General features: G+C 40.4%; 2 protein-coding genes across 5 annotated transcripts in view; one reads left to right on the top strand and one right to left on the bottom strand.

Annotated features, from left to right (window-relative positions):
- The window catches only part of mast2 (microtubule associated serine/threonine kinase 2), a 405,638-nt gene extending 379,421 nt beyond the window's left edge, over positions 1-26,217 (bottom strand). For 2 of the 4 annotated variants that reach the window (XM_080195426.1, XM_080195427.1), the window contains exon 1: positions 25,821-26,217. In XM_080195426.1, coding sequence (XP_080051552.1) covers positions 25,821-25,955 — 135 coding nt within the window. In that variant the 5' untranslated portion in view covers positions 25,956-26,217. The remainder of the gene's footprint in view (positions 1-25,820) is intronic. The other 2 variants (XM_080195428.1, XM_080195430.1) reach the window with 1 other exon arrangement.
- A 305-nt stretch (positions 26,218-26,522) lies between these two features.
- The window catches only part of LOC145347707 (riboflavin-binding protein-like), a 46,445-nt gene continuing 45,568 nt past the window's right edge, over positions 26,523-27,399 (top strand). The window contains exon 1 of the mRNA XM_080195433.1: positions 26,523-26,562. The gene's annotated coding sequence lies outside the window, so the exon portion shown is untranslated. The remainder of the gene's footprint in view (positions 26,563-27,399) is intronic.

The following is a 27,399-nucleotide window of genomic DNA, read 5'->3' as shown; positions in this document are numbered from 1 at the left end:
ACCTACTTTAAATGTATAAAAAAAGAGGGAAGCCAAAGTGAACATAGGCTCCTTAAAGAATGAGACTCTAGAAATAATAATGGGGAAATGGCAAAGCAGTTAAACAAATACTTTGCATCAGTGAAGTGGGAAATTTCCAAACAGCTAAGAAGGTTTTAGATAGAATATATAAGGCACTGACAGGACTACCAATAAAGAGTTAAATGATTCTTAAAGTTAATAAGCTAATAAGACAAATAGTTTACATGTGTGGATGCAATAAGAGAATTAAACAATTATGATTTTAAAAACATATATACTGATATTTTGAACATTTTTAAAATGTTGTATGAATCATTGAAACAAGTCACTGAAAGGTATGATGGTAAAGGCGAATAGTTCAGAGCCAAAGGCTTGGGAACCGCTGTAGTTAGCAAAATTCATATCAGAAAGTTTCTTATGAGGGAATACATCTTGCAACATTATGAATAAGTCCATTCATTATCTAGACTCAGGATAAGGACGTGCCTGGACGCAAGATCACGTGTTTATCCAGGTTGGCAGTGATCCGGTGGGAACGTTTACTTTGATCCCTGTAGCAAGCATTTAGGATGACCAGGAAGTGACTTTAGCCAAAATGGGAGTTAACGTCCAGATTAAGTGGATGAATGAGATAAGCTATGGCTGAGGTGTATGTCACATATACATACTGATGTATGTTTACTGAATGTAGTTGATTTTAAACTAATATGAAATTGGAAAAATTGATTAGAAAAACTATAATTGAATTGTTTTTGATTGTATACGTCAGATTCATCAGAGGAAGTTCTGTTGCTCTCAGAGGTACTTAACCCCTTTGGTGATCTCCGAGTAGCTGCTTGTTTTATTTTTGTTTTGCATAAATGTTATATCTTTATACAGAGATATCTGCCTCATGAGTTTTGTATTGTCTATAGTTAAAGACAATACCGCCCATCTCAATTTATCCCACAGTAATCAGTCTTCATGGTGGAAGACACTAATAACAATTCAAAAATGCAAAATAATCATGGCGCAGAAGGAGGGAGGAAAGAAGTACAATAAATCACGAGATAAAAAGTACTAGGGAAACTAATGAGGCTTAAGACAAACATGTCTCTTGGATCTAATGAGTTGCATCCCAGTATAGTAAAGGAAGTAGCTGCAGAGATGGTGAATGCAATCTTCCCAGAATCCTTAAATATTGGAAAAAAGGTCCCAGAGGATTGGAAAACTGCCAAAGTAACACTATTATTCAAAAGGCGGGGAGGGGGACAAAAAACAGATACACAGCTATCAGGAGTTTGCTTAACATCTGTTATTGGCAAATTGTTAGAGTCCATAAACATCAGAGCATTTAGAAATACATAATATAAGCAAGCAGCTTCAGCATGGTGTCCTGAAGGGGAAATCACATCTGTCAAATTTATTCAAATTCTTTGAGATGGTAATGAGCAGAACAGATAAAAAGGAACCAGAAGACCATTCCAATTTCTTGAAACGGGCAAGATTGTTTGAGTGGCATAAAGTACTCAAACAAAAGTTATTTATGCTCAACAAAATTTTGGAAAGACCAATGCTGCCATCTTTAGTTCCACCATAACTCTCTTCTCCAGCTACCAACTCCAACCCTCTCACTATCCTTCATCAAGACCTTCCATTTCCAGTTAAAACAGAAATGCTGGATAAACTCAGATGGACTTGGAGCTTTGTGGAAGAAACACATTGAGTCCATATGACCCTTCTATAGAACTGTCAGTACCTCAGTCTTCCCTTTTCTATAGAACGAGAACAAAAAGTCCAAGCTTGTTTGATATTTTCTGATAGATTTAATATTCATTCAATGACTCAAACTTGTTAATTCCCAAATGTTTTCAATCCAGGACAAACTTTCTGCTCTTTGAATGATCCTCTAGGATATACACGTGCATCACTGCATTTCTAGGGTTCACTTATATAATTTCCCTTACATCCCAGGCCAAAAATATGTCCATAAACAAGCTTTTACTTCTTGCAAAAAAAATGGAAAGTAACAAAAGCCAAGGACCTTTACCCAGGATTTAAACGGAAACATTCCTGTTGCACTTATTTAATCTTGTGATCTCCTAAACTTCAGAAATCCAGAACGAAGGAATACTCAGACATGATAAAGATCTCAGCCGCAAAACAATTTTTTTTAAAAAAAGAGATGAGCAGCAGTCATAGACAATACAGTATAACTTTAACTATTTATACTTTTATATTCATTGATCAGCTACAAAAAAAAACCTAACACCAATTCTGAAGACTGAATCGGATTTATATCTGATGGTCCACAGAGTCCTACAAAAACACATTTTACGAAGGCAGACACTGACCACAAAATTCATCACTACCTCCAATATGCCAGCTCAATCTTCTGCTGACTGAGAAAAAGCTTATTTGAGGACCAGGATTTTAAGCAATAGACTAAGGCCATGGTATATGCTTTGGTATGGTACATGACTTAGACAACCTAAGCAGGCACCTGAAAACACCAGACAAGTACAAGTGCCGATTTTGCAAACTCCTGCAAATCTTGTGACAGAAAACGTAGGCCAATAGCACGTCTTCACTCAAGCCAACATGTTCAACATTGAAGCACTAATCACTTAAAATCAGCTCCAGTGGGCAGGGCATTTTGTTCATATGCCTGACACAAGACTCTCAAAGCAACTAGTCTACTCAGAACTAGTTTGTGGCAGGACAGTCCCAGGTGGACAGTGGAAATTCTTTAAAGATGCTCTCAAAGCATCCTGAAGAATCATAAAATCCTACAGTGCAGAAGGAGGCCATTCAGCCTGCACCGACAACAATTCCAACCAGGCCTTTTCCCCGCTTTTACCCTGCTAGTCTCCCTGACACTAAGGGGCAACTTATATGGCCAATTAACCTAAATTCACCTGACAAAGGGACTAACCCCGAAAGCTAGTGAGTGTACTATCAAATAAATCAGTTGGACTTAAACCTGGTGTTGTCAGACTTTTTACTGCCACTAACCTAACCCACACATCTTTGGACCATGGGAGGAAATCAGAGCACCCGGAGGAAATCCACACAGACACAAGGAGAAGACACAACCTCCACACAGGCAGTGACACGAGGCCAGAATTGATTCCAGGTCCATGGTACCGTGAGGCAGCAGTGCTAACCACTGTGTCACCATGCCTCCCCTGAAGAGGGAGAATATTCCCACCAACTCGTGGGAATTCCTGGCTAACTGTCAAACTGAAGAAGATTAATTTGGCAAGGCACCAAATGAAGAGGGACTTCACCAGGAACATGCAACGGTGAAGTACAACTGTTGGACAGAGCACACAAACATCCAAGCAACTAGTCTCCTTGACCCTCCAAGCACCACCTGCCCTGCACGTGGCAGAATCTATAGATTACACAATGAACTCATCAGCTTTCTCAGAACCCAGGCTGAGTAGAAGTCATCCTCAATACAGACGGGCTGACCAACATGACAACAAAAACATCACTACACAATACAATGCGCAACACATAAGCAGCATGGTGACACAGTGATTAGCACTGCTGCCCCACAGCGCCAGGGACTTGGATTCAACTCCGGGCTTGGGTCACTGTCTGAGGGTCTGTACGTTCTCCCCTTGCCTATGTGGGTTTCTTTGGGGCACTCTGGTTTTCTCCCATAGTCTGAAAGACATGCTGATTAAATGCACTGGCCTTTCGAAATTCTCCCTCAGTGCACCCGAACAGGTGCCAGTGTGGCAACCAGGGGATTTTCACAGTAAGTTCATTGGAGTGTTAACGTAAGCCTACTTGTGATACTAAATAAATAAACTTGAAAATTTGAAAAAGTTGAGTTATGGAATAGTCAACCACTCCATCTACCAAAGTTATGGGCTTCGAGTGTATCTATTCAAAAGAACAAAGTTAAATCAAAACAATTTTTACCAAGGCAAACGTGGTCGTTACTCACGGTGGCGTTCAAAGGTTAGTTTCCTATAGTTAGTTTGACTCCTTAGAATCAAACATTGCGGAGGCGGAGCAGGGTGGCGAGCAAAGTGAAGCAATAACCTCCCAGGGTCAAAGAACTTATTATTGTGCCGATATCAGGAAGTGCAATCAACCAAGCAGCTTTGCAATTAAAATAGCTCACTGCCTTAACGTCAAATCTTGAATCATGTCATCTTGGAAATGTAACTTCCAACTGAGCATAGAGACACACAGGAATCCATTCACACCAAATTCATCAAATAGAGATTCACTAACTCAAGTATTAAGTAACTAGCTGCCTCATAATAAAAACTGATTGCTTGAATCAAATTGTGACGAAACACCCATTTGTCAGTTCCATGAAACAGCATTCTGCCATTAGAACTGCAATCTACCGAAGGCACTAAACTGGTTCAGCTTGTCGGGGTGTTTAACTTAGGTTGCAACTAGCACATGTCATGAATTCACGGCTAAGGTAAATGGGTTAACTGTATTTCATCGTACTGGCATGAGATTATGCTTCTTTATTTTTTAAGATATAATTTCCAAACTTTCAATTGACTGAAAATTTTACAACTTGAAATGAGACAGCAAGGCCACCTTCCAAGCGGAAGGTGGAAAAGCAAACAAGTCACACTGGGCATAGTGTCAAAGAGGGACATTGAGCATAATTCAAAGATTCATCAAAACTCATCATTATCTAAGGAAACGACATAAAAAGCAAAGTTGTTGCATATTGAAATGATGACTGTTTCAGACTGACCCACCCAAAACACTCTGGAAATACATAATAGATGAAGTATAAATCGGCCAGGTTGTCCACACTGCAGAGAAGTTGCAAGCAACAGATGTAGCATCAATCACGCTTTTAGCAGAAGAAACAGACTGAAAATTTGCGCATTCTTCCTCTTGTGGAAAAAAGTGTGTTAGTAGTTCGGAAGACAACTAGAAATCTACCAACAAACCGAGATCTCATAATAACTGCAACATCTGACCACGTAAACTAGCTAATCCAAATTGGCTGCAGAGTTTAACAATCTATATCTCAAGGACAAGCAAAGAATATTTAATCATGTATTCTTCATTTTTTTTTCAACTGGATGCTGATTTCCCTTAATTCTGATATCTGTGTGTTTTTATTTTTTTCCTCAGCTTTAATGGCTAATAAATTCACTCCTTAATTCAAGATGATCTTGTTTGATTGGCTCCTTATTGTTCATTGCATAAACAGCCAAATATAATTGGATTTGGAAAAGGCATATCCATGTGAAAAAGAAACTTAAACCTTTGTTGTGACCAACCAAGGAGGTTAAATAGAGGGGAGCCAATTCACTCCTTCTAATGTGGTCAATGTCACACAGCAACCAACAGACCACAAATCCAAGACAAGCACACTGTCCTTCATCCACATGGTGCAATTAACAGGATTCAATTTGATTTGTTCTCCCCAGACTTAATGTACAGCATTGAGAAAGGCCATTTGGACCAACTACTCAGTGCTGTGCTTTACGCTCCACACGAGTGCCTCCTGAGAATTTTTCACCTAACCCCATCAGAATAACCTTCGCGAAGTCTTGTATGTTCCTTTAAACAAAATACGTTAACACTTCATTAACTATCTGAGAAATGTGAAAGCACCACGGAAAATCAAGTAGGACACCAACAACAAATGTACTTTGGGGCAACAGCAACCTTGGAATCAGTTGTACAGAAGAAACCAGTCCAAACAACTGAAACTGTCATGGTTCAGAACATGAAATTTTGCTAAATCATGCCCATCTGTGGCCATGAGTTACAATCAGTAAACAGCAATAACGGACAGGAAACGAAAACTCAGTATAAAGAAATGTATTGACGGCTGGATGGTCAAAATGATCTTGGAGGCTGAACCTCGACAAAAATGCAAAGAATAAAGCAGCCAACAAGCATTTTTTCAGACTGCACAAATCATTTATTTTGAAACAAGGCTGAATCTCATTTCACTGTTATCCAAAAATATTCTTCTTCTTGCATTCTCTGCTCAAAGAAAGGGCCGACCGACAGCACCGTGATCTCCATGATGGGTAGAGCAAGGAGGCAGACTCCAAGTCCACCTCAGCTGGGACGGGAATCAAACCCCATGCTATTGTCATCAAGGCAACTGACTTCCCAAAGAGTCAGAATTCTGTGACAAAATACGCTTTACGTGCATGTTGTAACCTTGAACTATAAAAGGACCCTGGTAGAGCAGTGGTGGGCAAAGTGTGGCCCAGGGACCACATGTGGCCCATGTGGAGTTTGAGTGCAGCCCATGAGATCTTTTGTTGACCTCTGCCCACATGCAGGATTGTTACATTCCACTGATGTTTGTCCACATGGTTTCTTTTCCTACTGGTATGAGTGAAGTGATATGTAAAGCAACAGCAAGTGAGATGCCTCCTGACTACACACAACATTGATTGTAATGTTGTGCAGTCAAATATTTTTTGTTTTTACCATCTGATGTTGATATAGTTCTATTAATATAGGAATGATTAAGCATTTTCTATAACACGTTCTGAAATATTCAGCATGATTTAAATGTATTCCATCTTATTCATAGGGTCATAATTAATCAACATCTCCAAATCCAATCTTGCAGTTCACTGAGATGAAGGAGGCCACTCATACAGCCCACTCACTAGCATACTTTGTGGTAAAGGCTTCAATTTTCTTTCCATCACAAGAATGAGCAGGAATCTCTCCTTTCTTACTGCCATCAAGGGCATATGTTGGGAGAATTTACAACTTAAGACAACCTGTCTGGCAGCACTGTAAATGCTCCTTCCATGGCCAGCAAATCCCAGAGTGGGACTTGAACCCAGAGCTGTGGCTCAGAGACAGGGCTGCTACCCACTACAATAAAAATATTACCCTTTCTATCAACACAGAACTGAAATATGCATCTCTTAACATTTTGTTCAAAAGAATTAAGTAATTCAATCCTTTTTGTGTCCAAGCAAAAGACTGCAGAGCAGCATTCATAAATCAACATAAAAATTGTATCACAAAATAGTTACATTTATTCAAATATTTCCAATGGATTCCAGAATTTAATTCTTGAATATTCAATCCCTCAGCTGAGGAACAATGCAGACTTTCCCAGCATAGAGGATACTCACAGGATTAAGTACAGTATAAGATGCTAAACATTACAGTGCAGCATTATGAGTACTCCATTTTACAGCAATGCAGTTCTAATGTCAACTGGGTCTAGAACAAAACACAGAATTAACCTTCAGTTTCTCATGCTTTTTGAGTTGCAGCATGGTCGGAGATTCTAAAGATAGAACAGAAAACATTCATATTTTGAAAGCTACAACAAAATATTAATTTCTCTGATGAGTTAACTTCCAGAACCTAACTCAAAACGCAGTACCTACCGTTGGAAACTAAACCCATAAAAATTTGTAACGAATACTAGTGATACCAAAAACTTCATGCATCAGCATTATTATTATACCAAGATGCAGTTTCTAACAACAAACCTTGATACGTCCTATTTGACAGGTTATCATCATAATAGTTTGCTCTAAAATCCTTATGATTCCATGCATTTTTCTCCTCATACATTTTAACAAATATTAATATGATGCCTGCTGCAGAGGTTACCAAAAAAAAAACTCAAAGGACAATAAAGCAAAAACGTTACCTGTTTCATTTTATGTTTGTAACAGCTATTGAGTAATGAAAACCATTCACAATTTGCAGCAAAGCTTCTATTCCGTGCCTTGTTAGTTTTACACCAGTGCAGTAACCTCCACCATATGCATGTACTAAATCATTGTCATATATTCAGCAGCAGTGCTCAATAACGCATCTGGTATCGAGGATTAAAGAATCATAAACATGATGCTGCGCTGCTACACTGTCTCCAATTTAAATAGCCTCCTAAGAGCTCTTAGCTCTTACAGTAAATGCTTCTCCCACTCTTTTCACAGAGGTACACAGTGGAAAACCAGCTAAATAGAAGCACCAATGTGCATTTGTAATAAGATTGTAAACACAAGAAATTGAGCCCCAGGAAAGCTAAAGTGTGCAGATGCAATGATCTCAGAACCCTGCAAGCAAGAATGCGGATTTGCTCATTCAGTGCTTCAGTTGCCAACAATTCGTCTTCAGGTCAATAACAAAGTAAGCAAAATGTCCATAATGTAGAGAAAGACTATGCATTTGTCAGGAGGCAAATTCAATGACTTTTGCATTTATTTTGTAGCAACCGTGAAATGAGTAATCATTTTAACATCAGCATTTTGTTAAAAACAAAGTAACACAGTCAACGAGCATGTTGGAGCAGAGGGACCTGCCTATATATGTGCATAATCATTGAAGGTGGCAGGGCAAGTTGAAAAGCATTCAGCATCCTAGATTTTATTTAGAGGGGCACAGAATACAAAAACAAGTAAGATGTGTTAAACTTGTATAGAACACTGCTTCAGTCTCAACTGGGACAACTGGGCACCACACTTTCGGAATGACATGAAAGTATTAGAGCAGTTACAGAAACAATTCACAAGAATGGTTCCAGGAGTGAGAAATTTCAGTTGCACGGGCAGATCAGAGAAGTTGGGGCCATTCCGTTGGAGAATAGGAGATTTGACATGATTCAAAATCACGAGCACCTGAACACAGTAGCGAGAGTAAAACTACTCTCGTTCGTGGAAGTAGCAAGAAAGAGAGGGCACAGTTTTAAGGTTATTGACAAAAGACGCAATGGCGACTTGAGAAGAAGATTTTTCACACTGCAAATAATTGGGATTTAGACTGCAAAGTCTGAGGGCTTGGGTGGAGGCAGGGTCAATTTCAAGAGGGAACTGGATCATTTGAAAAGGGAGAATCTGCTGGGCTCCAAGGAAAAGGCAGTGGAGTGACTGCAAGTGAATTGCTCCTTCATTGAGCCAACATAACATGACAGGCCAAAAGGCCTTCTTTTGCGTGATTGTGAGATCCAGGGATCAGATGTAGGGTATAATATTTATCATGAAAATTTGCTTGCAAATTACATATTGTTCAACATTCAGGGAGGCTCACTCAGTAATTAAATATTACAGTTGCCATGTCAGCACCATCTTCACTTACCATGTGAAAGCATTTATATAGCACCTCTCAAAACCTTGGGATGTGCCAAAGCACTATGCAGCTCATAATATGCTTATGGAAGTGTAGTCTCCATAATGTTAAAAGGAAATGCAGTGCCAACAGCATTCTTCAGTTATACAAGATGGACATGCAGCAAACCAAATCTGTGGGAATGGGGTAGCTTCAAATGGTGTAATTTTGCTGACGGCTGAAGAAACCAATCCATAAAAGGCAGGTTCCACCATAGTGCTGCCTGAAGTGAAGTGGTCTTTTTGATGTCATTGTAGTTTGTTGTTTTCAGTTGCCGTCAAGCTGCTATGACCACTAATCATTACAGTGACTCATGCTGCCCCCAGTTGATGCTGCCATTTTCCTCAGTCAACAGCTGTTTCCCAAGTGCATGAATCAGCATTTAGAGCCTTCATGTCACACTTGCAAAAATTCTTGAAGTGGCTATTTGGGCATTTGACTAGTCGTTTGGCACCAACGACCTTGCCGTACAGAAAATCATTATGTGAATATTTTCCATCCTACAAACACGTCCTAGCCAGGAATATCACTCCTGCTTGATTGGTGCCAACATGCTTGCAGGATTTGGCCTTTGAGAGAACTACCATATTTGCGATTTTGTCCTTCCATGAAATAACCCGAATGCACTGCAAGCAGCAAAAGTTTAAAGTTGTTGAGTTTTTTATCTTGATAGCTTTGATTCATCCATATTTCACTGCCATACAACAAGGGGCTGAGAACACAAGCTTCATTAACCCACAGCGTGGTCCCAAGAGCCAGTTTGATGCACATTTTGAGAGCTAGCCTAAGATGGTTGCTACTTTCTTTATGTTTAAATCAATTCTGCATCAAGAGACAAATTGCCCGTCATTGCAGTCTGCAGTGACAGTGTCAAAATCCTGGAACTCCCTCCCTCACAGCGCTGCTGATGTACATAAACCATGTGATTTGCAGCAATTAAAGAAGGCAGCTCACCACTAACTTCTCAAAAGGCAATTAGGGATTTGCAATAAAAATGTTGGCCTAGCCAGTGACACTCATCCAATGAGAGAATAAGGCCAAATGCAAGGTAGCAGAATTTTCTAACCACTTCCAGTGGTATGTTACTTACAGTAAGTAATCTCACAATACCAGGTTACCAGTCCAACAGGTGTATTTGGAAGCACTACCAAATAAACCAATTCAGTGCCAGCATCCCCACATTGTTTGTTATTTAGTGAGACATCAAGACAGATGTGACATTGCCCAATGATGAGTTTACTCAACACTTCTAGTCAAGGAGAACAAATAACAGGCATGAGAGAGAATCTGTTTAGTTTGTGATTTGCTAGCTTTGAAGAAGAACTTCTGAATATCCAAACAATGCCAACTCTATTCTATTCCACATGCAGCCATTACTTTTATCCTTCTGATTGATCCCTCAGCAAATCAAGTTTAATATTTTATCTTAGTATTTAAGTTCTTTTGCAGGCTCATTGCTTCTCATCTCTAACCTTCTCCAGCCCAACGACCCATTCTCTGAACTCTCCTTTAACCACTTAGGTCCCACACCTTAAACTCCTCCACTTCCTCATCAGTACTTCAGGCTCTCTTTAAAACCCATCTCTTTTCCCAAACTTTTGGGCACTCCTGTGAATATCAATGGCCAGTTTTGCCAGGATCCATCTCTGCAACAGTACTGGGAGATGTTTTTATATTTTTTGAAAGATAAAGATCTAAGTTGCTGTTATTTGCTAGTTTGACCACTAATGTCATTAATGGGAAATGAAGAAACATCTACTGCACACCACTCAGCATCTCTTCCTTATTCAAAATGGTGCCTGGGCAGTTGGCTCCCTGCAGGCCCCCTCACTCCACATGTCTACCTGTGCCCATCCCACCACCCTGGTGCCGTCATCGATTGCTCTTTCTCCTCCTACTTCTTTTTGCTCATTAAGGTTCCCGAATTCTAACTGTGGGTATACTAGTTTTCGTCCTCTTCCTGATGCTTCAACTCCATTCCCTGACCCAACCTTGTGACCTCTGGTCAAGATACGAAAAAGACCTGACTTTGGATTCTCTTTCAAATGCTGTTTCAAATTTTTGGACTTCATTGGACATCAAAACCACGTTTCAGCACTGAACTACATTGTAAGATTTGGCTTCCGTCTCTAATCTATTTTTGGATCTGAGACTTGGAGTTTGGACATATCAAGATGAACATGTTTCAACTTGGCTTCAAATTCCTGAGGTGCTCTCAACATCAAGTAGTTATAGCTGTTCCAAATTTTACTGGTTATACCATCAGACCCAATTTGTCACTGATTTACTGCTCTTGTGCAACATTTTGATCAGTCCACTGCCCTTGCTCTGCCATAGCTATTATTGGGAGGCTTCAGACTACAGCAGAGTCTGTAGCGGGCCACTGGTCCTACTGGCTCTTCAGCTTCAGTCTGTTCCTGGTCAGAATGTTACAGGAGCAATCATCTGTTGCTTCTGAATTTTATGGTATTCTCCAACAGTGCCATCACCTTTCTACCCTGCAAATGACTTTGTACGCCAACTAGATTAAAACTAGAGGAGGCAGTAGTGCCAAGGTAACATCACTGGACTAGCAATCCAGTTGTCCATGCTAATTATTTGAGGGCATGGGTTCAAATCCCACCATGACAGCTTGTGGAATTTAAACCCAATTAATACAAAAGTGTAAAATTTAAAGCTAGCCCCAGTAATGGTGACCACAAAACAACTGTCAGTTGTCATAAAAACATAACTAATGTTCTTTTGGGAGGAAATCTGCCATCCTAATGAGACTCCAGAACTACAGCAATGTTGTTGTCTCTGAACTGCCCTCTGAATGGTCTAACAAGTCACTCAATTCAAGGACAATTAGAGGCAGAAAATGAATGCTGGCCAGGTCCCCTGAAACAATAGAAATACTAATTCCTACAAAAAGCCCTCCGTCACTGCATCCTCTGATATTCTATCCTCAAACAGCTTCTGGACTGCAGACATTTCACCTGCTGTTCGCTTCTCCAAACTCTGAAAACAGTTTGTTGATAGTTCATGTGGTTTCCACCCTACCCAAATCCAATGGGATCTTGAACTTTGGCACAAAAGCAAAATACTGCAGATGCTGGAAAACAGAAATAAAAACAAACTGCTGGAAATACTCAGCAGGTCCAGCAGAGTCTGAGAGAAACAGAGTTAGATGTTTCAGGTCGATAATGGCCTTTCGTCAGAAGAAGTTCTTCTAATCATTACACTGTTAGATTATTACATAGCTCGATGTCAAATTTGGTTTGTCAACTTTTCGGTGGAGTGTCTTATGGCATTTTATACTGGAGGTATACTAAAAGTTCAATATTTAGTTGTTACACAGATCCAAACCTGCTTTTGAAAACTACAACCCACCTCATACTGTTCTATTGCAGTCATTTGTAATGATCAATTTTCCATTATCAACTCAGTTTTTACATGATCGAACATATGAACAATGAGACAAAGTACAGGAAAGAGATAGAGAATCTAGTGAACGACTACAGCAGTAATAATCTTTCCCTCAATGCCAACAAAACAAAAGAGATTGTCATCAATTCCAGGAAGCATAGTGGAAAACATGCCCCTGTCTACATCAGCAGGGATGAAGTAGAAATGGTCAAGAGCTTCAAGTTTTTAGGTGCCCAGGTCACCAACAACCTGTCCTGATCCCGCCAAGCCGACACTATAGTTAAGAAAGCCCAACAATGTCTCTACTTTCTCAAAAGACTAAGGAAATTTGACTATCAGTTCTGACTCTCACCAACTTTTATAGGTGCACCATAAAAAGCATTCTCTCTGGTTTTATCAGAGCTTGGTATGGCTCCTGTCTGCCCAAGACCACACGAAACTACAAAAAGGTCGTGAATGTAACACAGTCCATCATGCAAAACATCCTCCCATCTAATGACACTGTCTACACTTCCCACTGCCTAGACAGAACAGCCAGCATAACCAAGGACCCCATGCACCCTGGACATTCTCTCTCCCACCTTTTTCTGTTGGGATAAAGATTCAAAAGTCTCAGGTCACATACCAACCAACTCAAACAGCTTCTTCCCTGCTGCTGTCTGACTTCAGAATGGATTTACGTTGCATTAAGTTGATATTTCTCTACCCCCTAGCTATGACTGTAATACTACATTCTGCGCGCTCTTGTTTCCTGCTCTATGAACAGTAGGCTTTGTCTGTATAGCGTGCAAGAAACAATACTTTTCACTGTATGTTAATATATGTGACAATAATAAATCAAATCAAATTATACTTTCAACAAAACAAACAATTATGATTCTCACAAGCAAAATCAGTGGATGAGCTGAACACCCAATTTATCAAATATTTAATGTGATATTCACATAGCAAATCATGGGATCAGGAATACACATCAGAGATTGCTATATTTTGACATGTATTAATCAGTCAAATATGCACTGGTCAGTTAGATATGGTAATCATTGTTACACCAGTCAAATCATTGCATCAAGATTCTATTATCTTACATATTTTCCACAATAATTCTGGAGTTATCATTTCATTAATATCTATGTTACATCCAGTAAAGACATCATATTCCTAATCGTCAAGGTATGAACTATATTCAAAGTGGATTCTTTATTTTTTCTTAAAAACAGCCCATTTCAACATGCTGCAAAGATAGCCAAAGATCAGGTGACCTGGCTTACATATTTAAAAACCGCCTCACTGTCTAATGGAGACAATAAACAGGATGTGACTAACCAATCCAAGATCGTTGTAAGGAAAACATGGTAAGGCAGCCATGTTTTGTCACACTGTAATTGTTCAATGCTCACTGCAACTGCAGAAAGGGCTGTAACACCTATGCCTTAAAAAAAACACCACCACTTGCAAGCTCCCCTCCAAGTCACTTGCACCCTGGCTTGGAAATATATCACTGTTCCTTTAATGTCACAGGATCGAAGTTCTGGAACACCCTTCCAAACAGGGCCATTGACAAGAGCTGTCAAATGAAATCAGACACCAAGCCATATAATGAGATGGGAAAATTAGACTGAACTTCTGAAGGTGGGTCATCATCAACCTGGGGATGTACCAAAGCACATGGACTGCAGCAGTTCAACCAGGGAATGTACCAGACCACACGGACTGCAGCTCACCACCATCTTCAAGGGCAATTAGGAATGGGCAATAAATGCCCTTGCCAGAGACACTTACATCCAGTAAATTAATTTTCAGAAAACTGGAGGCTGTAATGTGGCACGGTCTACAATCCTGTTCCTCTTCAAATCCACCAATAAGCAAATGTATGAGTGAGGGCCATAGTTTTAGATTTCAGGCTGAGCACTAGAATAATCCTCTTTATTTAAACCCACAAAAAGCTTGTTGCTAGTTATTCATATTGTCCACACACTCAGGAACTAAAAAAAAACACACACCCCTTCCTCTCAAAAGCTTGCTGTCTGCAGACAGTTGGGAAGGGAACAGGAGTTTCAGCAATTCTCTCTCACCCTGACTGTGAAATTTGTTATACGTCACTGTATAAAAATATTGAATTCTGCTCAACAAGTTGCGGACCATAATATTGATTAACCCGCCCCAAAAAAAACAACATTCTGCCTTTATCCTCTGCCCATCTGACACAAAATAATTAGCCACTGCATATACTTACAACTTTATTTCAACAATCAAATGCTGCTGAATTTGGGTTTGGGAAACCTGCCAAGACCAGTGGGTTGGTTGGTTGAGCCAAGACTCTGCCTCAATCATAGCAACACGTCAATTATGCCATCTCGCCACTCAAAGGTAGTGTTTGACAGCAAATGAAAAACAAAGCAGGAAAACATTTCAACTTTTCTCTGCTCTGCAGTTGAGGTATTTTCTGCATCAGGCTGTAATAACGCAAAAATTCAATTTGAACCAATAACTCGTTAATCTCCTTTGTTTGATCGTGTACCTTTCTCCACACAAGCATCCACAGTCTCACGGCTGTGACAGAAACATTTCCAAAAATGGTTCCAAATATTCACACCAGCTTTCCAAAAGGAACGTGCCCATGTTTTCAGCCAAATTAGGTTGACTTAGTAGAACTTAGCAGCCACAAATTTGTACAGTTTTTTTTCCACATTAAGGCAAGTGGGAAATATCACCTTGCAGATACAGCAATTAAAGAGTAGATGTGACATTGCTTTAAATATTTTAAAATTTTCAGATCAGTGCAAGATTATGAAAACGAACTTTAAATTTTTCAATTAGTATTTCAACTTCAATACAAATTGCCTTTTTAAAATGTTGACAAATACTATTAAATTTATAAACATTATAAAATGTCCATATGTTTCTAAATCTTGCAAGTAAAACATCAGCACTGTATTCAAGAAATATTTTTATTTCTCCCCTTCGGTTTTGAACAGCCTTTATCCCAATTTAAAACTTTTCCCAATTATTCCATCCTTGTCCTTTGCCAGAACTATGCTAAATCCAGCTGCATTATAAGAATTACCACCAAAATGTTCTCCCACGAGTACCCCTGCCCTGCTTCATTCCCTTAAAGAAACAAGAATTGCTCCTTCTCTAATTGGACTTGCTAGCCATGATGAATACATTCTCCCGAATGGATTTTAAGTATACTGCATTTCTCGCACCTTTCACACTGATTGTATCCCAGTTAATGCGAGTACTTGAAACCTTTGACTATCCTGTTGTTTCTGCACTTCTCAGCAATTTGACCACACATCTATTCTTCTATCTTCCTCTGATTGTTTAGAGGTCAAAAATAGAATCCCAGTAGTGCGACTGCCTTCAGTTCCACCCATATAGCTTCATTTCATCATCCTTACAGCATACCATCCAACCTTGTATTTGCAATTGTTTCTTTAGCCAATACTATGACCAAACTGTCCTCTTTTAATTTCCACCTCTAGCCATAAAAAAATGCAGTAGTGAGCTTCCATTCTTGCCCTTCTACAAGTCATGTTTCAATAATAAGTTCTGTAACACTACCAAATGTTTATCTGTGCTCTCAGGTCAGCTGCTTAAGTGGCTAACTCCTTACATTTGAATTGTAGTAAGAAGTCTCACAACACCAGGTTAAAATCCAACAGGTTCATTTGGTGTCACAAGCTTTCAGAGCACTCTTCCTTCATCACTCACCTGATGAAGGAGCAGTGCTCCAAAAGCTTGTGATTCCAAATAAACCTGTTGAACTTTAACCTGGTGTTGTGGATTTTTTATTGTGCCCATCCCAGTCCAACTCCAGCATCTCCAAATTATTTGAATTATGCACTATTCTTGTTCATCCTCCCAGGTAAGGATGACAGGTTCATCATCTGGAGTGCTTGGAGCAGGCTGAAGGGTACATAGGTGACTGCTAAAGGCTGATCTACACAAGGAAGATTCTGCAGCAAATTAGACAGGATACTGTAGATGACCGAGTTTTGAAGGGGTTGCTGATTCAGGATTGCCTCCCCTTGAGTTCTCCATCTATCTTGAATAAGTGAGCAAGCTTCTCCCAGGACTCATCAAGCCTCCTAAATAGTGCTTACCAACTAGCTTACTACGTTACTTTTGATGACAATTTAGGGTCTGGAGTCACATGTAGGTCAGAGCAGGTAAGGATGGCAGATTTCTTTCCTAAAAGGACACGAGTGAACTCAATGGGTTTTTACAACAATGACTGTTATCATTGTCACCATTATTGAGGCTAGCTTTATATTCCACATTTACAATTTCAATTCCACCGGGTATCATGGTGAGATTTGAACCCATGGTCCCAGAATATTGACCATGGGCATTGGATTACTAGTTCCGTGACATTACCACTACACCACCATCTCCACTAACTTGAGGAATAGGTCACAGGACTTATCATCATATGGGGTGTGTGTGAGCATATTGTCATGGAACTATCAAACCACAGGCAGCTAAGTCTCTCCATTACCTCCAAAAAGCATTCATGACTGACTGTGTCAAAGGCCTTGGTCAGGTTAGTAGATCATCTATCCTTTTCTGAAACCACATTGACTCTCTGGCAGCAGATCCAGAGCAAGGTGTTGCACTAAGTGATTCAAAAAGATTTTGGTGAAGATTTTGCCAGCAAAGGTAAGCAGTAAGATTCCTCTGTGATTTTCATAAGATTGAGGAGTTCCCTTCCACTTGGAGACAATGGAAGCATCTTTGTATTGTTGCAGGATGGTTCCTTGTTGCTACATACACTGAAAGAGTTCAGTAAGCTTCTTCAGCAGGCATTTACCTCCAATCTTGTAGACCTCAGCTTGAATAGCATCAGTTCCTGAAGCTTTGTCACTAGACACAAGTTTGATTGTTTTTGCTGTTCCTAACATTGTGGGAGAATCATCGAGAGAGCAACTGATGGCAACCTGTTGACCACTGCTTCATTGATGACTAATGAAGGACGTAGTTAAAGTGCTCTGCTCATCTTTCTAGAATTTGGATGTTTTCTGTGAGTAGTGATGATCATCAGCATCAAGGATTGGTGATGAAACAGTAAAATTCAGCTTGCAGAAGCCGTTCAAGTAGATTGGCACACGACCTCAGAATTTTGTATCTTTTTCCCGACAGAAGGTGGGAGAGAGTACATCTGAGGTGCATGGGGTCCTTGATTATGTTGGCTGCTTTTCCAAGGCAGTGGGAAGTGTAGACAGAGTCAATGAATGAGAGCCTGGATTAGGTGATGGCTGAGGCTACATTCACAACCCTTTCTTGCAGTCTTGGTCAGAGCATGAGCCATACCAAGCTGCAATACATCCAGATAGATGCTTTCTATGGTATATTTGTAAAAGTTAGTGAACATCGTAGTGAACGTGCTGAATTTCCTTAGCCTTCTGAGAAAGTAGAGGCGTAGGTGGACTCTCTTAACTATAGCGTTGGTATGGAGGACTAGGATAGGTTGGTCATCTGGACACCTTTAAGCTCTCAACCATTTTATCCTGCCTTCCGATTCAGCCAAAATGTCTTGACATCTCCGAGAGCTTGCACTGGTAGTCCTGCAGATGTTTAGGCTGGCATTGTGCTTCACTGGATTTACCTTAATGACAAGTCATCAGAGGCAGCAGAGAAGAAGTTGTTTTCAAGTCAGTTGGTATGTGACTTCAGACCTTTGTGTCTTTTCTGATGGAAGTGGAAGAGAGTATGTCCAGAATATGTGGGGTCCTTGATGATGCTGGCTGCTTTTTCAAAGCAGTGGGAAGTGGAAACAGAGTCAATGGATGGGAGCCTGGTTTGCGTTTCTGGAATATCCCAATGTTTTCATCAAATCAATCTTGATACTTATAAAAGTACCAAATGGCCTCTCAAGCAATGGAGTACACTATATCCCTGAAGGGAGACCCAGTCATCCTCAATGCAGCAAATGTCCAATTTCACTGTACACAGGCAACTCGAGTTTGGTTGGGAGAGATTCCTTCATGATTGCCTGTTTAAGCCAAGACATAGAATAGAAAAGCGTCTCAATCCACTGAGACTTTGGGATCATCGTGCCTTGTGGATGCCTGCCTTCTGTAGTTCTTGTAATAAACTGGGAAGAAGCTCCTATGGAATACAAACACTCAGTTGAGCCAAATACCTTTTTCTGGGCTGTAAATTCTGTGGAATTCTATCCATAAGTTAATTTTCAATTGATACACCAAAACTTCAAGGATTAATATTTCTTGATTCAAGAGAGGAAATTCTAGAAAGTCTGTTCAGTAGCATCTTTGAAGAGGAAAACAGAGTTAATCTTTCAGGTTTGTAACATTTCATCAGAGCCAGAAAAAATAGAAGTTTAAAAGATTTTAAGCAAGTAAAATTGGGAAAAGGTGTGAACAAAAAGGACAAAAGGGAAGATCTACGACACGGCGGAAGACAGGAGAAATTAAATGACAAAAGAGAGCTAGTCATGCAGGGTCAGTGATGATGGGACAAGAGAAAGGTGGGGGGGTGGTGGAATAAACAATTTGCCTAGAGCAGATACAAATTGCACAATGATAAACAATTCCCATCCGCAAGCAAAAACAAGAGCAAGACTGAAACAGTCAAAGAAATGGAAATAAAACAAGAGAAAGATTGCGGTCTGAAATTGCTTAACTCAGTGTTAAGTTCAGAAAGCCATCTGTGCATTTTTTGAAAGATGAGGTGCTGTGCCTCAAACTTTTGTTGAGCTTCAAATGAAGTTAGCAGTAGGCCAAGAACAGAAAGGTCAAAGGTGAAGCAAGGTGCGAAATTAAAATGACAGGAAATCATTAGCTCTGGACCACACTCAGCGACTGAAAGGAGCTGTTCCAGAAAGCCTGCATTTGGTGTCCCTAATGCTGAACATCTCCACTCCGTATTTAAGGATATAAAATATTAATTGACATAAACGAATTAAATCCATAATATTTTGTTTTGAACAAAAGAAAATTAAAATCACCCTCTTTGACCAAACTTCTGCCCTAATATCTCATTACGTGGCTTAGTGTCTTACTTGATTTGGTAGTGCTCCTATGGAAGCGCCTTGAGATATTTCATTGAAGGGCGCTGTATAAATATAGGTTCTTGTTGTTGAAAGGTAGGAAATACTAAAACCTGTGAAAAATAAACTAAGCTTAGATATTAGAAGGAACTTCACAGAAATAGTGATCTACTAATGTTACCCATAACATACAGCAACATGACTGACTCTTAACTATCCTCTGAAACGGCCAGCCAAGCCAGCGTTGTAAAGAGTTTAGCATGTCACATACACGCCATCCCAGTGATGTCCACATCCCTTGAATAAATATTTCTTCTCTTTTTCCGGTTCAGACACTTCTGTTGGAATTATTTAACAACAAAGCTGGGATGCTCCTCACAATAAGTGCAAAATTGGCTAATTTGGCAAACGAATGACAAAATAAACGAGCACATTTTCTAAGATACGATTGTCTCACACTACATGTTAATGATGGGGGAAAATATTGGAGACCCGAAAGATCTTGCTGGAATGTCAGTCTAAAGTTCACTAGCACCAGACTCATGGCTTATTAACATTACGGGTTGGGCAAATGCCGAGAAACACATGGATGTGATAAACTTTAAAGTTCACCAAAGTTGTCATGCCATGCCGCATAAGTGATTTATCCACTAGGTAAGAAGGTCCAAACAGATGACAGGCTCCTGAGGTAGGTCAAAAATTGATTAAACCAGCGAAAGCAGTAAGTAGTTGTCAATGGAACTAAATGACCAACTACTCAGTTTTTCACTACCCACCAAAAGAAGCAATGTCATGATCTGACAGCTGTCACCAATGCTGCTGCAGAGAAGAAAACAGCATTAAGTCATTTGGCACAGATATGTTGAACAGCTTCAACTTTTCAGGGAACCAACTACAAACAACATGTAATTTTGACTGAGATTAAAGAATAGATTGGCATTTTATAATTTAAAGATGTATTTTTTAATGACCTGCAGTCTTGATATTTATTGGCCATGCTGAATTGCCCCTTAGCGTCATGGGGACTAGCTAGGGTAAATGCATAGGGGATAGGGCCTGGGTATAATTGTGATTGGTGCAGACTCGATGGGCCAAATGGCCTCCTTCTGCACTATAGTATTCAATGAATCTATGAATAACCAGCTGGTTGGTATTCAGTGGCTGAGATATCCGAATCTGTAAAAAAAAGGGGGTCTGACCAATCAACAATCTAGGTAGTAGATTAAGAAGCATTTTCAGGCATTGTTTAAATTATTTTATCATAGATTTGTAAAAAGAACTGTGAAGTTCTTGTGACCTGGTAGTCGGTGAAGTGACAGTACACTCCAAATAGCATTGGACTGAAAAGTTGACCTCTAAGAGTGGATTCTAATGGTTATAATCCAACCCAAGCATGGCCAGTGGAAAATTCAGAGCTCAAGTGGGCACCGGACAGATTTCTTACCTGTCTTTTGGAAACTAAGAGTAAGAAACTTATTGATAAAATGATTTGAGAATGGAGCCAACATTTTGAATCTGGATGACACTTCATAGGAGCTCTCATGAAGGGTCATCCAGACTTCAAACATTGGCTCTATTCTCTCCCTACAGATGCTGTCAGATCTGCTGGGATTTTCCAGCATTTTCTGTTTTTGTTTTACTTTTATAATGAACGATTAGGTCTGATTGGAATCCCCATGACCCTTCTGCAAAACAGAGAGCAAGTAGTGGCAAAAGAAGAAAAAGGATATGGATGATAGAGTCTGTGTTTTGATTCTCCCAGCCCATGTAGAAAACAAAATTGGCTACATTTAAAACATGAAAACAGCAGCAGAACTCACTTCCCAAGCAGTAACAACTGTGTTTCTGAGTGTTATCACTCAGGTCTATAAATTCCCCAACCACAACCTGCACTAATGTAATATTTTTAACATTGTCACCATCTCAAGGCTCTTCACCGGTGTTATCAAATGAGATCTGACACCAAGCCACATAAAGGAGATCTGATATATGACAAAAGATTGGCCAATGCAGTAGGTTTTAAAGGACAGTCTTAAACAAGGCATAAAGTAGAGAGAGGTTTAAAGAAAAAAATTCCAGAGTTTAGGGTCTCACAGCAGAGTACATCACCACAAATGGTGCGGCAATGAAAATTCTGTCTGTGCAGGAGATGGGAATTGAGGAGCACAAAGATCTCAGAGCTCTGAATGAGGTTACAGGACTGGAGGAGATTACAGATCAGGATGAGCTGCAGCCATAGAGGGATTTGAAAACAATGGTGAGAATTATAAAATCAAGGCATTGACAGACCCAAAAGCCAACTCTGATCAGTGAGCACAGGGTATGGATTAACAGCACTTATTACAAGTTAGGATATGGGTATGGGCAATGTGTTGGACAAGGCTTATGTTTACTATGAATGCAAGGCCGGAGGCAAGACAGGAGATTCTTTGATTGCAGTGACTGATCATTTTGCATCTTAAAGTGCAATACATTTTGCTTAAGTGAATCAGTGGACTGATGCAAATCCAAGTACTTAAGCAAATGGACCTTTCAAAGCTAGGAAAACCCTCTATTTGCTATTTAAAAATTCAAGTCTGAATTTGTTATTAATAAAGAATCATTGCAATGCATTTATCCAACAGTCTGTCTTGCATCTATTACAGGCAAGTTAATATTTCAGGCGAAAGTCCTTCACCAGGAGTGATCTGACCTCACTTTTGATGACTACTATAAACTGAAGGTTAACTTATCTGCTGTGGCTTCCCACCATTTTCTGCTTTTATCTAGCAAAGACACATGCCTTGCTTTTTACACCAATGCACTTAAGAATAAGGACTCCCCAACAAAAAAAAACCTTCTCTTTTAACCACTACTGGAAGCAACTGGTCAGAAAATCCTTTGAGAATTCCAAGACAAATGTTGGAAACCATACATTTTATAAAGCAAAACACAAGTCCCGATTCCATGGTTCAGCACGGGGCCTACACTATTTGTGATAAAGATACAGAAAATAATTCACGAGGCTAAGTGGTATGTAGTGCATTGCTCTTAATTAAAAATTGCTTCATACAAATTATCTGCCAATTTCATTTGAAAGTCATGAAAAGGCCTCTTGTTCTGTTTTATAAAAATTGTTTAATTCATACAAGTTAATTCAAGACTATTCTGAGGAAGTGAGTTCCAACAACCTTGAATTAACACCAGCGTGTTTCAGTAAAAACACATCAATATAGATATCTCAATCAACCTTCAGCATCCATCCACAAGCAGGAACTTGGCCTTCAAGAACACATTAAAAAAAGTCCACAGACCACAATGAGATGGTACATGGTGCAGGGCTATATATGTTTCTGAAATCAAAGGACACTAAAACAAAAACATAATGGTACTTGGAGTAAATGTTCAGCGTCTTCAATGAAACTTTCAAAACAAACGTGTAATTAACAGGTCAAGTGAAATATACATATATTAACAACACTGCCAATGCAGCTTCTTCAGAAACTGACCTGTATGCGTGGAAACATTATATTTTCTTAATTAAAACAATTTCTACCATCATAGCTACTCTCAGATTTACAAAGAGGTACTCCAGTCATTTCCCTGCTGCAGGACTATAATTGACTCTTGTGCGGAAGTCAAAATCCTGCCTCTCTATCGAGTTCTTTCATTTATCAAGTCAGCTTTTCTATTGACAATGCTTAACTAGCATTATTTATTTCAAACCTAATAAACCAAATGATTTCCAACTCATTTAGAGTACAGGAATGAGATAGAAAATCTGGTGAATTGGTGCAGCAACAATAATCTCTTTCTCAACGTCAACAAAACGAAGGAGATCATCAACTTCAGGAAGCGTAAGGAAGAACATGCCCCTATTTACATCAACAGGGTTGAAGTCGAAATGACTGAGAGCTTCAAGTTTTTAGGTGTCCAGATCACCAACAACCTGTCCTGGTTTGCCCCTGCTGACACTATAGTTAAGAAACCCCACCAACACCTCTACTTTCTCAGAAGATTAAGAAAATTGGCATGTCAACTACGACTTTCACCAACTTAGACAGATGCACCATAGGAAGCATTCTTTCAGGTTGTATCACAATTTGGTATGGCTCCTGCTCTGCCCAAGACTGCAAGGAATTACAACAGATCATGAAAGTCGCCCAATCCATCATGCAAACCAGCCTCCCATCCACTGATTCTGTCTACACTTCCCTCTGCCTCAGCAAAGCAGCCAGCATAATTAAGGATTCCACGCAGCCCAGACATTCTCTCTTCCACCTTCTTCCTTTGGGAAAAAGATACAAAAGTGCAACATATACCATGAAAGTAACAACTATTGCAGCTGTAGAGCAATGGCTTTAAAAATATACATCTCTACCTGTTGTAGCCTCAGTGTGCACAGCACCCTGTACCAAACAAGCTGTTCCAGGAAATGAGCCTAAACATTCCAATGTATAATTATTGTAAATCAATGTGGATTTACTGTGCTGTATAATACACACATCTCAAGAGACATTGTTCAGTTTATCCTCTTTTCAGGACAGGACAAAGAAATGTTCTAAAATTAACACCGTGCAGAAATATTACATTGTTCACATTCACATAATTGAAAATTTTCCAGCTAACTGGCTTTATTTTAATCAACAAACAAAAAGGCTTGCGCTTGTATTAAGTCCAAATATCCCAAAGCACTTTTGCACAAAGGTTAGCATTGCTGCCTCACAGCACCAGGGACCGGCTTGGGTCACTGTCTGTGAGGAGTTTGCACGTTCTCCTCATGTCTGCATGGGTTTCCTCCAGATGCTCTGGTTTCTTCCCACCATCCATAAAGCGTTCTGGTTAGGTGCACTGGCTATGCTAAAATCTCCCTCAGTGTGCCTGAACAGATGCCAGACTGTGGCAACTAGGGGACATTCACAATAACTTCATTGCAGTGTTTATGTAAGCCTACTTGTGACTAATGAATACATTTTAACCAATGAAGGGCTTTGTTAAGTTGTCACTGTTTTAGAGCAGAAAAATGCAGTAGCCAATTTGTTCACAGCAAGATCCTAACATCAATAACATGATAATGGTCACAGTTATGTTTGTGTTGTTGATTTAAAGGATAACTATTGACCAGAATACTAATCTACCCCTGTTATTCAAAATAGTGCCGTGTGATCTTTCATGTCCTTCTAAGAGCAGTAAGAAGTCTCACAACACCAGGTTAAAGTCCAACAAGTTTATTTGATAGTAAACCCACAAGCTTTCAGGGTTTGGACCAGAACTCTCCACTCACCTGACGAAGGAGCAAACCCTAAAACCTTGTAGGCTTACTATCAAATAAATTTGTCGGACTTTAACCTGGTGTTGTGAGACTTCTTACTGTGTTTACCCCAGTCCCACGCCGGCACCTCCACATCTGAGAGCAGACAGGGCCTTGGCTTAATGACTAATCCAAAAGACAGTACTTCAGACAATGCAGTACTCCCTCATCACTTAACTAAAAACTCAGCCCAGATCTTTTGTGCTAAGCCTCAAAAGTAGGACTTGAAGCAACATTTTGACTCAGAGGCAAGACAGCCATTACCAATTGAGTCACAGCTGACGTAACAGTACAGCATGCTTTATGTAAAGTGACACCATAGATTTGTAATGACATCTTGTTGGGGAAATTAGTTAGATAGTCAGCTAAGCTACCAGTATTACCGAATTGAGGCATCTCACACACATACGCCTCCTGCAACGCAGTTATAACGCAGATCTGATGAAATCTAGGTGCGGGAAACTAGTTTCCCTCGCAACAAACATAGCCTTATCATGTAGAGTAAACATAAATATCAAAAAAAATGTCAGCTACATAAAACAAGTGAACAAGTGAGCCCCAAAAAAATTGTCAGTTTGGGTAGCCACTAACTGATGCGTAATGCTTATTTTGCTTCGACGATTCAATTTCACGCACACCTTTGGCCCCTTTTATTGCGGCACAACAGCGTACATGCAGTTTCAAATGTTTCATGTTATGATATTTTTTAGTGTAGCATAACGTTTTTGAATGCACTGTATTTTTTTTAAAGTGTGAAGTGTCAAGAACAAAGTAATATAATGCTCAACAAGTCTCCCGGCACTTGTTCTGAAAGCCACAAGCGGGAACTAACAACAATTGAATGTTGTCAAATTTCACAGAGTAAAAAAACCATGTCTGTTCACCATATGCGCACTGTGTTTTGAAAATAAAAACCTGCAGGTGAGTTTCTCATATCGAAAACGTGCTTTATAAATGAATGATCATTCAAAAGTTAGCCCTAACCACGGATGATAAACTCACCTTTTCTTTCTGTGATTCGCTCTTGCGTCCCTGGTCCAACCCAGCTTTAACTTTATCCCCCTCAGCTTGTTCATCCCGCACATGCTGCCTGGAGGTTTTCTTTTTACTCCTGAGGTGTGTTCCAGATTTCTTCATGGCTCAGCATATGCCCAAATACACACAGACACGTGTAAGCAATAAATAACACAACAAAATAATAATAAAAAATACAAGCGGTCAGATCTTCTCTCCAAATGAGACAGAGTGCGGAGTCTATTCTCTAGACCGCAACTGAGGGAGAAACAACATCCTGAAAAGGATGGATGGTCCACGTTGAACTTTTTCTTTGCTTCTTGCCGAGGCGAAGATAAAAGGGAAACGGTTGCGGATAAAGGCGGGGAGAGAGGATGCTCGCCTTCCTTTCCCGGGTGCCGAGCTGCAGCTACCCGGGCATGTTGACCGAGTCCAGGGGCCGAACAAATGGACGCAAAGGGCCGAGGGACAGACAGAGAGAGAGAGAGAGAGAGCAGCCGTCACTCACTCACTGCTCCTGCTGTTCAAACTGGGCCTGCTGCCCAGGCCCGGCTCCACACCAGCCCCCGGCTCTCGGCTGTCCGCTGCCGCTGAGGAGAAGCCGCGTCCCGCCGCTCCTCTCTCTCCCTCAGCATGGCCGCACTGAGTCTACTCCGACTGGGAAAGACACCGTGTGCTGCTTCAACCGCCGGGCCGGAATGGCCGTGAGGAGGAAAGGGGAAGGGAGGCAGTGAGATTGTATTTTATTTTTATTATTGTTGTTGTTTGTTGTTGTGTTTGTGTTTTATTCTCCTTTAACGTCACTCATTTCCGGTTGTCGGCGCGCTTGACCTTTCAGCCGGAAATACCGCTGGCGCGGGAGCGCGCAGGGGGCGGAAGCGGGAGCGCGCGGGGCTGGACGGGCGGACAATCAACTGATTTGCGCACGCGCGGCATCTGCACCATCATATCATGCGTCATGGCAAGAGGGTGCAGTATGCAGTGCGGCAGGGTCCTTCCCTTCTGTGCTGGCACCCAGACTCGAGCAGTACCCTGTTCGATCACCTCTGTGCCACTGGTAGCACCACTGTGGAGATGCCAGTGTTGGACTAGGGTGGACAAGACCAGAGGTCACATGACACAAGGTTGTAGTCCAACAGGTTTATTTTGAAATCACAAGCTTTCGGAGCACTGCTCCTTCATCAGGTGAAGTGGTTGCACCAAGACCCACAGTGGCATTGGTTTCTTGCTGCAAATTCCAAACGGCAGTTTAACCTGTATCCCATGCTACAAGATAACCAAGACAGTTATCATAACTCATTAATAACACGTTCTAACGCCTCCATTTTCCAAAAAAGAAAAACAGTAGGAAGAAGCTGCTCAACCATATACCATGTAGAGTCCCTACAATGCAGAAGAGCCCACTCAGGCTGTCAAGTCTGCATCAAATCTTTGACAGAGTGTTGTACCCGCGATCTCTCTCCCACCCCCTTCATATAACCCCAAACCTTTATCATGGTTAATCCCCCTAACCTGCACACCTGTGGACTGTGGGAGGAAACTGGAGCACTGAAAGGACGCCCACACA

This window comes from Carcharhinus amblyrhynchos, chromosome 9, assembly GCF_965287045.1.
Source record: "Carcharhinus amblyrhynchos chromosome 9, sCarAmb.v2.hapA, whole genome shotgun sequence".
Taxonomy (NCBI): Eukaryota; Metazoa; Chordata; class Chondrichthyes; order Carcharhiniformes; family Carcharhinidae; genus Carcharhinus; species Carcharhinus amblyrhynchos.
This window is presented reverse-complemented; position numbering and strand designations above follow the sequence as displayed.